This window comes from Aulostomus chinensis, chromosome 10, assembly GCF_037954235.1.
Source record: "Aulostomus chinensis isolate RoL2024-O1b breed Wild chromosome 10, RoL_Achi_v1.0, whole genome shotgun sequence".
Lineage (NCBI taxonomy): Eukaryota > Metazoa > Chordata > Actinopteri > Syngnathiformes > Aulostomidae > Aulostomus > Aulostomus chinensis.
The window spans coordinates 24,466,483-24,483,790 of record NC_141329.1 but is presented as its reverse complement, the minus strand read 5'-3'; the positions used below and the strand labels follow the sequence as shown (position 1 = coordinate 24,483,790).

General features: G+C 43.2%; 1 protein-coding gene across 6 annotated transcripts in view; it reads right to left on the bottom strand.

The window, feature by feature from the left end:
• Positions 1-17,308, bottom strand: part of robo2 (roundabout, axon guidance receptor, homolog 2 (Drosophila)) — a 298,999-nt gene that overhangs the window by 15,698 nt on the left and 265,993 nt on the right. For 4 of the 6 annotated variants that reach the window (XM_086216565.1, XM_086216563.1, XM_086216564.1 and 1 more), the window contains 8 exons: positions 14,022-14,146; positions 13,773-13,944; positions 12,388-12,576; positions 11,464-11,490; positions 8,730-8,772; positions 4,670-4,797; positions 3,584-3,856; positions 2,622-2,747 (listed from right to left, as the gene is read on the bottom strand). In XM_086216565.1, coding sequence (XP_086072691.1) covers positions 2,622-2,747; positions 3,584-3,856; positions 4,670-4,797; positions 8,730-8,772; positions 11,464-11,490; positions 12,388-12,576; positions 13,773-13,944; positions 14,022-14,146 — 1,083 coding nt within the window. The remainder of the gene's footprint in view (positions 1-2,621; positions 2,748-3,583; positions 3,857-4,669; positions 4,798-8,729; positions 8,773-11,463; positions 11,491-12,387; positions 12,577-13,772; positions 13,945-14,021; positions 14,147-17,308) is intronic. The other 2 variants (XM_086216568.1, XM_086216566.1) reach the window with 2 other exon arrangements.

The following is a 17,308-nucleotide window of genomic DNA, read 5'->3' as shown; positions in this document are numbered from 1 at the left end:
AAATGGATCGAGGACCAGAAAATTCTGATCCTATTTCTAATAGAAAACCGTCTGTAACAAAAACAAATGTAAAGATGAGAATGAGAAGTAAGAGTAGAGGACAAATCAGGCATGAGGAGATAGTAGGAGCGCCAGAATAAGATGAATAAAGAATAGAAGTAATAAAAGAAACAAGAGTAAGCCCAAGGCAGGCGGTACCACAGTGTAACTATAGTCTGAAAGTAATTGGGTTTCCTAATCTTTCCTCTGGGCGACAACTTGACTTTTACCAATAAATGGTGAGCTGATGTGATTGTTCAATCATCCTTAGTCCCTCTAAACAAGACCAGCCATCAATATTATAAATGAGCCTCTTCTAGGGAACGCCGGTCTGGCATAGGAATTACAACCGCTCACCCCAAATATGAAAAATACAGAGAGAAAGGCTGTGGCTAGGAGCTATACATGAATTACACAGTGAACCCAGATCCTCTGACAAAACTGGGCTTCTCTTCAAAGGGGAAGTCATACTAAATATAGATTCAGCTTTGGGTATTTATACCCAGGGTTTGGGCGCTCCCAGCTTCTAACTGTAGGACTGCATATCCTTGTGCTTGCTTTGTTTTCATTGGGTGCAGCGGGGAAAGCCACAGAGCGGAGACTCGAGACTATGCAGCCAGATATAACTTAGGAGTGGGAGAATTATTTCAAAAAAAGGGCATCAAAACAACTATCATATAGTTTTTTGGCTAAAAAAAAAAAAGAATAAATAAAAAACAAATACAACCTGTTGTTAAGAAGTGAGATGCAACAGACATGGCAAGTGCAGGAACACAACCAGTCACACAGACTTTTACTTGAGTGACAGTGGATGGGAGCAGAGAGTCTTCCGAGTCTCAAAGCGCTGTAGAAAACAGCGAAAACACCAGCTCCCTCTCCTCTCCTCCACTAAGAAAGGTTTTAATGAGCAGCTTCATGCCCCCAGTGGAGATCCACGCTGCCATGAAAGCTGCTCTATTTCTGTTGCTTTTCATTCGGCTCTCCTCCTTCAGACCTGACATTCATTATTCCTTCCGTCTCCTCAGAGGGAGAACAAGGCACTGTAACTTCAACCCGCCCCCAACCCCCCCACCCCCACCCCTCCTTAAGATGCTGACTTTACTTTGGTTGAAGTATGAATCAAAGCTTAGCTTGTGCTGATTCAAATTTCCATCACTGAGTATCTGTAGAATACAGCACATGTATGGAAGCGATGTACAGTGTAATCTGAGCCATACTGCAGCGCTCATTCCGTGTTCAGTATCAACGTAAAAGTTATACAGCATTTTTCCCATTCAACTGAACTCCAATTTAAAAAAAAAAAGACATAAAGCCCACACACTTATTATAAAGGCTCCCAAACATATTTATTAAATTACCACCTTGTGATATTTTTAAGAAGAACATGAAATGTCCAAAGGTGGAAAAATTAATAAATAGTGTTTGGAGTATTTCTCCCTAATGTGTAGGACTATTAATTTAGGTCTAATCACATGTCAAACTACCATTTAATTGAAAATGAGAAAAATAGGGTAAAAATTAAGATTCCCCTCAATATCATAACATTGGTCGCAATTATCCTTGTAAGTTTTTTTTTTTTTTTTTTTTACCTGTATGCAGATTTCTAGCCTACATTATACACTGTTGCATCTAATCATATCTTTAGTTTTTATGAAAGCATAGGTGAAATTCTTACAGCTCCTGTATTCAACATGCATTTTATTAATTATGATGTTCTTAGTCTGAGGAAACGATAATGCACCAAAGTGACTTGGCACTGTCAGCGTGTGTATATGGGCAGAATCTGCCTGTGAGGCATGGTCACTTCATATCCTTCTCTCAGCCCACTGTGTGCCACCACATTGAATTAGAGAGCGGTTAAGGCACTGGCTTGTAACTAGATAAAGGAGGAGAGTGGAGGGGAGACAGGCGGAGGGCTGCCTTCGTGTCCTATAAATGACATTGTAATTCTCTGAACATGGGTTTTAGTGTAGTCGGCCACCATTAGGGGAAGAGGGAAAAAGGGAGGTATTTTTGCCACTTTACCCAGCCAAGCGTCTCTAATGGGTGTGTGTGTGTGTGTGAGTGTGTGTGTGTGTGTGTTTGTAGAGTCCACTGCGTCTGAAAGACTCCTTCTGCCCCTATTCCCGTCTGCGCTGTCAGTGAGAGACAAAGCCTTTCAGAGGACCAGGGGTGATGTGAGAAACAGCCAGCATTGACTGTTCCAGCTACTTTCTCTCAGGAGATCATGATATTATTCCGTCGCTCTCATGTAACTCTCAAATTTGTCTAAGCTCCAATAATCTGTCGACACCTATCCTTTACCACAACTCAGCTCTTTAACTCAGGAGCTCATTTTAAAACCAAAAGCTATTGCATTCACATGTAATGAACTCCAAGCAGTAGGAGCACAGTGAGGAGAGAGTCTCTGGTGAGGAAAAAGGGACCGTGTTTGAGGAAAAACTGCCTTAGATGTCAGGTTTGTACATGCAAATATCAGATCAATAAAGCAATTAAGAAACCAGTCAATCATAAAGTCAAGCGGCAGAGCCCCAGAGGGTGTCCAAGTCAATTTCATAAAATTCTCTGCTGCATAAACCAACCTGAGAGACTGCCGCTTCGCTCTGAGCTGTTGTGAGAGCTGGTGGTGCTGAAATCTTGTGACTGGTTGTGTGGTATTCTACTAGACAATCCTTCGGTCAATCGGTAGTCAGGAATGAAAAGGAGGGCTATAGTGGGGGTTAAGAGGGCAAAAATCACAGTGGCATCAGGTGACTGGCAGTTAGCACAAGCACATGCAAACATGCAGTTAGAGCATTGAGCAAGCAGGCTTCATACAACGTACGTCTGCATTTAAAAAAACAGACGTTGCAATAATCCTCCACGAAACTCAAGAAATAGGCGAACAGTAGGGATTCAACTCTAGTCACATCAGAGTTAGAAATGTTTTGCAAAGATTTATTGCATTGGGGTGAGTGAGTATAGACTTTTATTCATCTGTTTTCAACTGTTGGAAAATTAAATCATACATATGTATTGGGCTTGAGCTGAGGAACAATTATTACATCTTTAAGTATAAAGCTGAATTTAAAATCAAGCATCAAATCCATATAAATTAATTTGGATTATTATGAAATATTAGTAAAACGGCTGGGCTATTACTCTGAAACTGAAAAGTGAGTTGCACAACCATGAAAACCCAGGCAAGAAAATGGATGAATGGTTAACAGCAATACTCCTCCATTGTTTATTCAACCTTGGGAGTGTAACCAGAATGATGTCTGCTGGGGGAAAAAATGGCTCTTTTTAAGAAAACCTCACCGCAGTGGGGTTAGAAAGACTTCAGAAACTTATGGTGGAAAAGCGATTTTAAATGCGAAATGGCCACCTTGTTACAAACCTGTGGCTTGAGATCCGGGTTCACTAAGTTTTTAAAGTTACAGGATAAGAAATAAATGCTTCAGCTGACACTCTCATATATAAAAGTACTTACTGAACCTCAAACACAACAAGGCAAAGATATTCCCACAAATGGCTGTGTAAACACCGTCTCAGTTGAACTTACTGTTGTTGCAGGAGTTCTTGTCGGGCAGGGAGTAGCCCAAGTTGGCCATCTCCTGCTTGGCCTGGAGAGAGGCCTTCCACTGGGCCTCAGGCAGATCCACAGCCAGTTCGTGGATGCTGCTAGAGTGGAGAATCTGAGTGGTGGCATACGGGGTGGCCTGCGATGTCTGACCAGGGCTATTATAGTTGGCTTTGGTGGTGAAATCGATGCTGCTGTAGATTGCGCCATCAGAAAGCATGGTGCCGGTCTTATCCCCCTGTCCACTGGGGAGATCTGAAGAGTGAAAAGTATCTCTGCTCTTATAAATGTTGTAAAACTTGACAAGTAACATTTTTCCACATACTGTACAGAGTGACCTTGAATAACCTGCAGTGACCCTCTATTGTGTTAATTAGTGTCTGGGACTTTCAGAAAAGCTCGATTGTGAGAAAGAGCACTTCATAAATGTATCGCTTTAAAAAAATAATCCTAGTTATTCATGTATTTAAATCCACTCTGGATGTGTGGATATCTCACTCCCCTCCTTTCCCTGTTCACAAGGGATAATACCACTGCTCTGCATTTGTGTAATGACAGAGAGAGAGAGCGAGAGAGAGAGAGAGAGAGAGAGAGAGAGAGAGAGAGAGAGAGAGTGCCTGGGAAAGAGCAAAACCGCCCCCTCCATAGTGCATGGTTTGCATGCCCAGTGAAGGGGAGATGATGTAGAGCCATGGCGGAAGTGTCTGCATCTGCGCCAGTCAAGCTGTGCCTGTCCTTCACGACTGGCTGCTCAAGACCATCCTTTTAAACAACCATCCACCCCCTGCTCCTCTGCCTGTCTCTCTCCTCACATTCTCTTGCTCTGAGGTATGGGCTATGACACCAGGCTGGAGGATTTGCCATTACTCACCCTGGTGACAGTGGAGGCCCTGCTCTAGCTGTCCTCTGCTGTGATATATAAACATATATCCAAATGTGATATGCATACATGTATACTTCCTGTGGATGATGAACAACTGATGGAACACAAAGTAAGCCAGGTCATCATCTTCATCATCTTTTCGTTCCCTGTCTAGTAGGAGACCACCAGAGAGGATTTTCACTCACCTGCTCGACCAAAGTTACTGAGGTCATTGGGTCCCCCGGAGCTGCTGTTGACAGGCAGGCTGGTGGCTGGCCAGGAGTCTGCTAACCAGGGGTATCCCGGGTCACTGGCATTCAGCAGGCCTGGCCGACTGGGAGGATACACAGGAGGGAAAACCACATTCAAATGAAGCTGGGAAATTAAATCTGTTAAATAAATACTGTCACAGCTGTTTTTTTGTTGTTGTTTTTTTTTTGGGGGGGGGTTGTTGTTTTTGTTTTGTTTTGGGTTTTTTTACATTTGTAAATGTCACCAACAATAGATGACTTATATTCTGCGTAATGTTACTGGATTCAGAAATAATGAACAAAAAAAACATGACAGCTATCGGTGTGAGGCTGCGAAAAACATGAAATCAAACTAATGTTTAAATGTTACATTTTTTTCACAGGATTGTGTGTTTATGTGAGATAAGGTTGCAATAAGCTTCTGAGGCTAATGAGACACTTCTGAGACAGAGGGAAATACCATACGGATGCATTTCATCTGGATTCCTTCAGGCAAGCACAGCCCCTTATCTCTCTCTTTCTCCTGCTGTGTCTTTGTCACGTACAAATGCAAAAGCAGGTGGTGGAGACAGTAGTGCATGCATTCATTCTCTGCAATAGGTGTAACTGTGCACATTAACACACAGGTTAGTTTCCTTATTCATTAATATCCTGTAAAAACTGCTGTGTTTTCCCATCAGCCCCCTGTAGTGATGTCCAGACAGTCTAAATCTTATCTGATGAGACGTCAAGCCTCCACCGTGATGCCCTGGCACACTTGTGGGATGCCTGCATATGGGAGAGGGCAGCTCCATTTAACAGGTGTTCTGTCCCTCCTTTGGGGGGTGAGAATCATAAAAGGCAGCCATTAAGACTTTAACCTGTCACGGGTGACTGCTGGGAGGCCATTAGGGCCACTTTACTGTACAATCACGTCTGAGGTTCGTTACTATGGCTAACACAGATGGAGCTAAGTGTGAATGAGAAATCGAAATGTCTTTGTTTGTGTGTCAGTTCACTGGTACATAATAACCCACATGTTTCTAATTACATGCTATTGAAATGAAAATGAATGAATGAATGAATGCAAAAAAAAAGTGTTTAATCCTTTACAATTTACTGAACAAAGAGGGATAATAAAAAATAAACACACCCTGCACAGATGAAGTATTTCTCCACCCGGTTTCATTTAATTATTCTGAGAAATCTGACCCCGCATTGATCAGAGAAGCAGCAGATTTGTAGGAAGTAGATGGCATTTCCTTTTCAGAAATACCCTGCCAGTGCCCGCCAGTGCTGAGTGCAGCATACTACAGAGATACAAGTGAGCTCTGAGAAAAAGCAAAGCACAGTAGTTAGCAGTCTAGCTGCTCGATGGGGCTTTTTTGTTTCAGCTCCAGTGGGTTGCTCTGAGGGACTAGGAGAGAGTCAAGCCCTGAGGACAGGGGCGGGTACTGGATGTGTTTCAGTGAGTCTCTCCTTTAGCCACAGGTTCTAATGAGAAGAGATGTTCCACACGGGGGAGGTGGTCCAGATCAACTGCAGCAAGCTAAGAGCCCACGCTGTGGTTTCTGAATGCCAAAACAGACCCTCAGGGGAGACAAGTCATTCAAATTGATGGCTGTGCATCAGACACATGCACTTTTATAGGCTAATACATCTCCTCTTGTCTATTTCTAGCTGCCATGTTACCCCACAGCTGTACCATCTTCCTCTAACCTTATTTTCCTTTATTTTCACCTTTCACATCCCCTTACCCCATTTTTTTTTTTTTTGGGTGCACTCTTGTGCACTTAACATCTACCAGAGTTATGTTTCCACACAGCTGAGAAAGATGAGAACATCGTTCTTTTTTGTTGACTCCAGCAGGGCTTAACTGTACATGGTCTTAGTAAAATAACATGCCTTTGTATCAATACAAGTCTTGTTGTCCCCCGGCCCGACAGAGAAAACCATATGAAAGACAAGAGGCTGGCACTGCATCGTCCTTGTATCACACAGCAGCACCCCTGCTAAGAATAGAGCGAATGAGACCGAGATATTTGTTATGTGTGTGTACTGTTTGTGTGTGTGTGTGTGGTAGGATAAAGGGAGTAGGTGGGGAGTTGTCGCTGGGTCATTCATCTAATGAAAAGTGGACACCTAAATTTTAATCTCTGCCTGATCAAGGATGGATTGCAACCTTGGTGGACAAAATTTGATTCGGAGCATTTCCTCTTTCTGTTAGACATTTCAGTTACTTGTTATAGGTAGGAGGCTATAAATACTGCCTTAGATGGCTGACACTGAGCTTCCCATAAATAAGCCAAGTGAGACATATTAATTCCACAGCAACTTCATAAATCAGGTGTTTATGGTCTCACGGACAGGTGAATGGAAGTTGGATTAAAAGTCTAGACATTAGCTAACACTTAGAGCAACGGGAAACACAGATTACTTTCTAGATTAAATAGGCTGTCATTTAGCATTCAGATCCTGGGATGTAAAGGAGTCACCATAGCAACAGTCTTGAGGAAACATGATTATGCATTGCTCAGCCCATTCTCCCCGCCAACAGGACTAAATCTGCTGTGCTAAAATATTGATCGGTGTCAAGATAGGCAGTTATTACTACCTACTAATTACCATTTCTCTATTGGCAAGGGGATAAGAAATGAGCCCTTATCGGCTTTTATCAATTTCAATAGAGCAGCCAAAGTCAAATTGTCCAAGTCTACCAATCTGCAGCCTATTCATCTTCCATGAATCATTTATTCTGTGATCGATTAAGTGTAATTGCTCAGTCATGGCAATTTGGCAGGAGCCAATGAGAAACTGGAAACAGACGCATCTTCATTTGCAATTGTCTAATTAATGCAATAAACAGCTCGTGTAACAAATGAACACATTTTTCTCTGATACTCAGTTACACATTTTCACTCTCAGGGCAGATGGGGAAGTTGCAACATCTGGGATTTGATGGCACTACAGTGACTAACGGATCAGAGGCTTGTGTTCGACTAAGGGATCCAGACTGCATCCTATTCCAGAGTTGTGAAACTGTGGCAGTTGTTGCTGCTACTGACAACAGATATGACAAATACAGAGAACCACAAATACAGACATTTCAAATCCCATTCCACGGAATGAAAATCAGAACCACTTATGTGGAAAATTGAGGGAAAAACACTACAGCAGAAAGTAGATGAGAAAAGGCATGGCAAGTGGCGTAGCTAATTCATTGAGAGCCTGCTGGCAGCTCATAGAACAATACAGGCAAAATTGTTCAATGTGGCATCTTGTCATCCAGCGAGAGGAGAAATAAAAGGAAACAAACCAAGATGAATATAAAGATGCTGCACATTCATAGAAGCTCAGAGACACGCAGGGTCAGATTTAGTTGGCACTCTTTCGCTGAGTGTTTGAGATCTGGAGGCTTTACCTAGTCAGGTGTGATAAGCACAAGATAGACAGAAGACCAAGATTCTCAAGGGAATCTCTTGAATACCCACAACGGCTCAGTAACTGGTGTCATTGAGATGTGCCCTCTTCTGCGTAGCCCCTCTCTCTTTCACTAACACACGATGAAATGGAGCAGTCTGTATGGGGGTGCAAGCGGGAGTACCTCCACACACCTATCCCCTGGGTAATTATTTTTACATTATTACATGTGCTCAGATCCCAGCCGCCCACGGAAGGTGACAGGCAAATTTATCACTCCAGAGGGCTTCTGGGTTGCCTTCAGCCGGCAGCGGAAGATAAATGACAAAATAAAAGCACTCTCTGCTTAAATTGTTTCTGTTAATTCTGTTGAGGAGATTTATGAGTTCATCTATCGATGCATGAACGGGGATGTGGTAGAAATGTATATTTGCAAGCAGTTTTGAATGGAAAGCCCATAAACATGTATTGGTTATCTATCAATCTATCAGTCATTTATCAGTGTTCATTGAATCCAAAGGCAGCTTGCTTGACGCTTCATGCGTGCTAAGGAAATGTTCTGTTAAAATACTTACAACTACAGTTTTGTTAAATGCTAGATAAGGATTCCACTCACCTTCCATTGCTCATCAGACCACCATCAACTCTCTGGAATGTCACTACAGGGGAAAAAAGGGAGAAAGCCAAATATTATGGTTTTCTTGCGTAGCAAAAAGGCAAAAACTGTAGGATTTACGTCCATAACTCATATAAAACACAATATTTTGCCCAGATTTGCTTTCGTGTGTTCACTTCCTCCTACACAGATGTTGGAGGACTTGATAGATTTACTGAGCGATGTAGATGTCCGTCCACATCCGTGTCTTTTGAGAAAATAAAAACGATGATGAGGATTACATCAGGCTTTGCTTTGCATAAGTGAAGATGTCACATGTTGCTCAAGGACAAGACACCTGATGAGAAGAAAAACTCATTTCATGTTTCTTCTTTCTTCAGCTGCTGAGTTATTATCAGACGTGTGATTAAATCTCAGCCGAAATGATTAGAAAAGGCAGAGGGCTCATTAATCACATTGTGTTTTCCATCTACGAGCATAGAGGCTGAGTTACCGCCATGCATTGGGGCCTGGTTCCATTACAGTGATCTATAGATAACTAGGGCCGCTCTTTGTCAGCGGCTAGTAAAACTCCACGGCTCAAAGTGAGAGACAGCTGTGAAGGATCCATTTCATCTCTTCAACTGCAATGATGACAAAGCAGCATCGAGGGTTCTAAGCATGTAAGAAATTCAGCAGATCACAGGAGACACAGAGGAGCATCAAGAGTTTGGGAAATCACCTCATACTGTTGAGAGGGAAAAAAAAAATCAAGAGAGAGAAGAAGAGCTGTTAGTAATTTGTTTCATTTGTTCCACAGATGGAGATTAAAGAGTCGGAGCCTGAACATTCCTATACTCTTTTCTGTTTCATTCAGGTTGATTCCACAACAAGCTCAGACATGTGAGACAGCACAGGGGGCTTTTCCACAGTGACGCAGCGCCACAGATGACAGGAAGAGGAAATGTTTTAATACACTCTTAACATTACCTAAGCTCACAAATATTCTCTCACATGACCAGAATTTTACGTAGTGAGAGAAAAAAACAAACAAACAACTGTTTGCATAGCATTAGCATGCATCTCATAGCAGAAGTGATTATTCTGAGTAAAGTAAACCCAGATAAAACCAACAATGCAGGCCTGCCTGAATAAAATATAGATTTGACAGCTCGAGAAAGACATGGCATCCTTTATTCAGTCCTAGCTAAAGCCATTTCTCTTTGTTCCACTACCAACACACTTGCATTATAGAACTCTGTGCCATCTGAGAGAGGACTGACAGGAGGAGGAGGTGGAGGCGAGAGGAGGCTGTGCAGCAGGAAGTCCTCTGAAGTCCCTATCTGTGTTCAGGCACATTTCTGGGCTGCTGTGCAATACTTTTATGTTGGCCAGAGTAACATGACGGCATAGCTGTGGTTCTTGCCTCCGTCTTTCAGATAAGCACTTCCTCCAATATGAATACAGATTAATCCCCTTTAATAAGCATTAAAGGGATGGGGGAGACATAATCAGCATATAAAAATTCCATCAAATCTCTGTCGTGCTTGGCTGTGTGCCTCAGCCGTGTGGTGATTTACCTCCACTGTACTGACAGTTTTAGGAGGCCGAGACAGGACACTCTCAATGCATCAACTAATTGTCAATAGAGAGAAGAGCGGCACTGTAGGACTTTTCAGACGCATCCTGGCGCCTGCTCTTCATACAGTATCACCCTACTATGAATATAATCTCTCCTTTGTTTGACCTTGTTTTGTGCTTACTTGTGTGCTTTAAGTTTCAAACTTCGAGTGGTTAGCGCAAAACAAGGTCAAATATCGGAGAGATTATAGTCCATGCCATAATCTGTTGATGGAACTCCTGTGGCAAATTAACTCCCAAGGAGAAGTTTCTACTGGGACCAAATAGATACCAGTATACTTTACTGAAATGATTTAAAGAATTAGAGGAGAGGTTCCAGCACTGACTCATAGTACCGTAGTTCTCAGTGATACTATTACAAATTAATCACTAAATCCTTTTTTTTTTGTCCTTTTCTCCCACACATGGCCAAGTACCCTATTGCCAAGCTGTCCCGGTTGCTGCTCCGCCCCCCTCTGCCAATCCAGGGATCACCTCAGACCCCCACTTCTCTCCTTCAGTAGATATGGAGCTGTCACCTGACAGTGAGGAGTTTCTCCAGGAGGACACAGTGCATAAGAGGATCACACAACATCCCCCTTTCCTCTCTTTTAACATGGCAACACTCATTCCTGTCTATATACAGAGGATTTGTACAATGATGACGCCCATGACGGCTCTTCTTTGCCAGGAGAAATGTAAATCTAAATATTCAACCACAAAAAAACCTGAAAAGATTAACTGTATAATCAGAAAACAAAAAGGAATACAATTATTTCAGAGGAAGAGGAGCGAGTCTTTCATTGGAGCAAAAAACTGCCACAACAAAGAAGAAAAAATGAGCCACAAGAATACACATAGAAACAAACACAACACCTTATGTAGATAAAGCTGTAGGTTGGGCAGAGAGAAGGTTCAAGTGTGCAGGGCCCTGGTCATGGCCAATTACAAATAGAGATTTCTTTGACTCGTAAATTTGCTTCTCAAGGGGCTTTAATTGCCTTCATCGGTGCCAGGTTTGGATTTGCATTAGCCATGAACATCAGTCTGACAGTCCAAGCGTATAGAAGCAGGCAGGAGATGAATCTGCGGTGGAATGGGAGGGGGGTGAGGAGACGGGACAAATGAACAGTACCTGCAGGGGTGAAGGTGAAGGACTGAACTGCAAAACAAGAAGACAGAGAAGTTGTGTGTTAAAAGCCTGCAGAGATAAGCGGTGTTTTAGGGTGGGGTGGGGTGGGGTGGGGTGGGGTGGGGTGGGGTGGGGGCTCTGCACACTGGAGATGGGGGTTAAATTGAGAGGTGCTGAGGGTAAGAGAATATAAGGGCTGCATCATCACTCAGTGTGCAGAGTAAAAGCCAGGAAAGCAGCCAGCTCGGAGGCCACAGAGGTGTAGAGGGTGGCATAAACCAAAGAGAACACACAAACACATAAATGTAACAAACAGAATGAAGAGCAAATTGACCACACCAGCTCCCTGCAGCTGCTACCGTACACAGCATTTCTGACTTGGTAAAATGAAAAACAAAAATGCAGACACAAATGAGAAATTCTGATTCTGAAATAATGCCTGCAACATTTTCTGCTTGCTAATTACATTTTGTCTTGGCAGTGGATATGAACTTGGCGTTTTTTTCAGTATTGATGGGGAGTGGGGGGTTGAGGGCTGGGGGGAGGGAGTCACTCAGTGAGATGCCAGGGTCAGTGTGTGGGAGGTGATCTGGACAAACTCCAGCTTCAGTGACCGGCTGACAGTCCAGTCAGCCCACTCAGCTCGACCACCCTAGGCTATCGACCAACACTGTGGGTGGATTTGTCAAAAATTGCAGCCCTTAGGAGATGATTTACACTGACATCTGTTTGCTTGTTGAACTTTGACTCTGTAACCATCTCAACTTCATTCAGCAACTTCTACAAAAGCTTTTTAATTGTAATCCTAAACAGTAATAATAAGGATGTAAATCATTTCGTCGAGTGGTAGAGGAATTCCATTATTCACTTTGGTGCCGGAACAGAATGTCAGTGTTAATTTGCATATGAGAGTACAAACAATCCAACCTGCATAGTTGCTCAGGCCCTTTCTCTTCTTTCTTCTCCAGTACAGCCAGATGCTGAAGCCCATGAGGATGACCCAACAGGCCCCTCCAATACCGGCAATAAAGGCAGGCTGCTTCACCACATCCGTGATCTGCTCCGTGATGCTGTTGTTCCGGTTACCATGTATGATCACGTCCCGAAATTCCTTACCTGAGGGCAACAAGGACAAATAGGCAACAGGTGGAAGTTGAGACTTGTTGAAGAGGCTTTCTTTCCGCTGTGCAGAAATGACACGTAGAGATACATCAAGATGGAGTTGAGGTTACATTAAGCTCAAAGAGACTCAAGTCTGATGAATTTCATCTGAGATATTGACCAGGGAGTACAACATAGATCAACAGAATGTGCAGTGAAATGTAATGTGCAGACTGAAAAAGGACAAAGCCTAAAAGCTTAGAACAAACCCCCAGGTGAGCAGGCTGTTTGCTTAGCTCAGCCTCTAATTCACTCTGTTGTCGGTAAAGCACACCATGTGAAATGAAAGGAGAAGATCCCGGTCTGTATCGATCTCCCATTGCTGCTCACCTTACACTAGTCTACTAGACATCTTTTCTTTGACAACGGTAAGACTCAGAGTACATGTAAAGGTTCACACACACCATCAGGAAGTATACACACTCAAGAAGATAAGAACAGCCATAACATATGCCTCCGTTGTTTTATATTATATACAGGAGTGGCTGACTGTTTTTCGGGGACAATTACCAATATTTAGAGAAATACACATTTAAATAACAAAACTGAAGCACAGAATTGCTGCACATAAATAACGTGTTTAACACAGTTGTTGCCTAAATGCACCCTGACAGTAGTGCACTTATTTTAAGAAAATAGATCAAACAACAAAACGTGCTTAATATTAAACTTTGTAACAAAAAAACTTGAAAACATACGAATGAAAATGTTTAAGTGCATCTGCTTGTTTCTGAGATGAATACTTGTGAAATAAATGAGAAGTTCATATTGTTCTTTAGCCTCAAACAAAAAATAAAAGACCATTAACTAATAATTAATCACTCACCATTTATCCATCTATCACCAACACAGAGCACACACACACTGTTTATCTAAATGTGTATACACACACTCAGTCCTTCACAGGCAAGCAAACACACAACATATTAAAACGGCAAGGTTGGTCTCTGCTCTCACAGACGGCTTATGGGAGTGACACTGGGGAAATAAGAACATGCTACAGGCCAAGCCATCAGTTATGGGTCAAATAAGGCCCGATCCATCTCAGCTCCACATAAATCATCCCTGGTCAGGCTACATAACAAAATTGTAGTATTTCAACAATATTAGTCATGTGGCAATTCCTAGTATTGAGAGAAAATGGATCTTACCAATGATGATAGGCTGAGGCTCACTCTTGACACCAACCCCTGCACTCGTGCTGGCAGCCACTTCTACCCGGTACACCACTCCCGCCTGCAGCCCACCCACCACAACTGAGCGGATGGCTGCATCCACTGTCTTATTTACATGGAAACGCGTCTCATTCCCAAGACACCAGATCTAAAAGCAGAGGGACAGACAGTTGACTGAGTCTGTGTAAGTCAAACAAGTGTTTATTCTGACACACAGCAACAAACCTTGTACTCTTGGATGATGCCATTCTGGTGGTCTGGTGGAGGGGGGTCCCAGGAGATGCTAATAGAAGTGCTGTTCTGGTTTCCCACGGTAAGGACTGTTACCTGCTGAGGAGGGGCACTGGGGGCTGAAAGAGGCAACATGAAATAAACAGCTCAACAATCGCACTCTGACGTTCATGAGGAGGAGGAAAGAATCAGAAAGTTAGTCTTCCAGATATCTCATAAGAGGGGGATTTACATGACGACCAGGGGAGGTCTGACATGGCCACAGCCCATCTTTAGCACTACGATTTCATATCTGATCCTCTGCTCCAGTCTGGTGGATTTGCACGAAGAACCCTTGTATTGATTTGTGGAATGACGGCCTGCCACAGTCAGGCAAGAGCATGTAATCAAGCTAAGACACCAGTATTGACCAAGCCAGGATGGCATTCGGGTCAACAATCTTATAAAATGAGGATGCTAAGGGGAAAGAAAAAAAATTCATTTTCGGGGAAGGAAACAAGGTTTCAGTAAACATATTGACCGATCCCATCGATCAGCTGGACCAAACTAAAGCCAGTAGGTGAAGATCAGAGGGAAGCTTAGGGGTGAGGTACATCCAAATGAATCTGCTCTGTCCACAAAGAGACAGTGGATACAAAAAGAAAGACTTTCATAAACCTCTCTCTCTTGTTATTCCGATGGCAACAATCTTCTGACCCCACAAAGACTAACAGAGGGAAAATAAATAACAGTTGGTCCAACAGGAAATAACGTTATAAAAATAATGTTTTCTCATTTCCGCAGTGGCTGGAAGGGGAGCTGCACCACAGCTGAATACTGACAGGTCAATTACTCCCGGGCTGCCTCTCCCTCACCTCGCCTCCATCCAAAATGGCACGTGTCACCCTGTAAATCTATGCTCATCCCTCAGCTCGATTGGCCACGCTGGCCCCCAGGGAGGCAGAAGGCCCTGGCATGCTGGAAGATGAATGGGCCCAATGATGAACCCAACACCTTCGCCAGATTAGAAACAATCTACCGAGGGAGCATCTCTCCAACGCTGCATTAAATCCAGGTGACAAAGTGCTGGATTGGTGCGTGGCACCCATCAGAGACAATGTCGTTCAAAGTTAATGTTATGAATGATTTAGCAGCTTATTATCATGCATATTTGTGCTAAACAATTCACATTTTTTATTAGAGCCTCAGAGCCTGTGCTAATAGAGCCATTAGTGGAGTGATGTATGGCAAGCAGGAATGTGACCTCCTGCCTCTCACGTCTACACACTGCTATGCTGGATAATGAAGAAATACAAACATATCATATCCATACAAAAAAGCTAATAGCTAATATAAAGCACTGAGTGGGCTTTTGTCCTCCACCCCCATAAATTAGTTTGCTGCAAATGCTCATCTATGTAAATGATTTATCTAAACAAGCATTGTTTTGCATAAAAATGGGCCTCCAAAGGGCCATCTTGGGCAATCATTCAATGAGAATCAGCTGGCACCCAGAATTTATCTATCAGCCATGACTTGAATCCCTGTCCAGATGGGGAATGAAAGAATGTGTGAAAAAGGAGGGGCCCTCCAGAGATGGACACAGTACAGGGGGCATCAGGCTTGCTGTGCACCTACCCTGGGGACTCCCTAATTGTGTTTGCTAATGGACAACGTAAGTTTTAATCAGTCTCTGAATTAGACTTCTCTATCCATCTAGCTGCCCTGTTCAGTAGTCCCATGGTCTCTGAGGAGCCCTGAGTTGTGTGTTTGATGGTGTATCAGCTATGACCAGGCACAGCAGCAGGGTTGTGACAGAAATAGAAAGTGCTGGAGCTCTCTGAGGGACCGGGATGCAGATAGAGCAGAAGCAGGGAGCGTTATCGACGCTGGTAATAGCTGGGACATGCAGGTTCTGGGTGCCTTGGGGAGAGGAGAGTTGGTTGGCATGTATACTGTGTGTTTGTGTGTTGGGGACAGCCCTAATGTGATGGCAGTTCCACTACAGTGGCGTGTACACTGGCTGCTGCAGGAGATATGCTCCCTCTGAGAAAGGGGAAATAAATGGGCCTGTCACCCTGACAGGATGTGAGATGTCTCCTATACAAGCAGGCTTGAATAGGTTGTGGCGAGTTTGGCTTTGTCTTGCAATGTCTCATAAATATCCTTTTGCTTTCAGGTGTTTTCTGGGCATATTGAAAGAGTAAATAAATGAGATACCACTTTTTTCAGTTGGTTATTTATGGGTGTATTTTATTTGTGTGCATGCCCCCTACATGTTGAAACCTAGCTTCTGCAATGCCATTTTGCTACTGGCTGATCTGGTGGCAGATGATATAATGGAGGGAACCTTCATAAGCTCTAGCGCACCATTGCATTTGGTCTTGCTCTGAGAGTGCCCGCTTTCACATGAGAGGCAGATGGTACACTTTCATTGAGCTCCAGATCCGGGCAAAAAGACACTTTGGCTGGTGAAATGATTCCAACTTGTCCTTCTGCCTTTCATGTGGAAGACAAGAAGGCTGTCTGTTGTAACGGAACAATGAAAGCTACATGGTGACTGGGAAGAGCCCATTGCTGTGGCTGCAGCAAACAGGTAAAACTGTCTTGTTTTGCTTGTTTATGGAGGAGAAAAGTCCTCCACCTCAAAAAGTACTTGTAGCTCTCAATTTTTCTGGCCAGATTATATTACCAAACCCCTCTTGCCTCCTTCACACATACACCCCTTCCCCCCCTCAAACCCTTGCCCATGTTTTAGTATTTGCCTGACCATGTAAGGGTGTTTAAGTAATCACAACAATCCTGAGTTCTAAATTGGAATGGAGGCATTGCAGATATATCAGGATTAGTAGATGAGAACTTCTGGATGACTTGGTGAGTTGATTTTGATACGGTTCAGATTCACTGAAGAGACAGATGAAGAGAGAGACCAGGTCAACTGACTCAGTGACTCACTTTACCCCTAGAAATAAAATACATCTTATATCTAGAGACACCTGGTACTACTATGAGACCCCAGTAGAAACACTGAGATCTAAATAAAAACTAATTGCTGCTTCCAGCTCCTGTTGCATCTTCTTCTCGCTTCACAAAAGATGGTCGCCATCTGTGCGGCTCCTTTTTTGAGTTTTTTTGCATTTCAAAAAAGTAAAAGAGGCAATCTTACACGGCTTAAAAGCCAAAGACCAAAGCAGATGGAAATGTGGATTATGCAGCTGCTTTTATTTCAGCTGTGCTAAGTGTCACAGATGTAAGATTATTTGGAGCCTAAATGGATGGACATTGGGCATTAAACCTACATA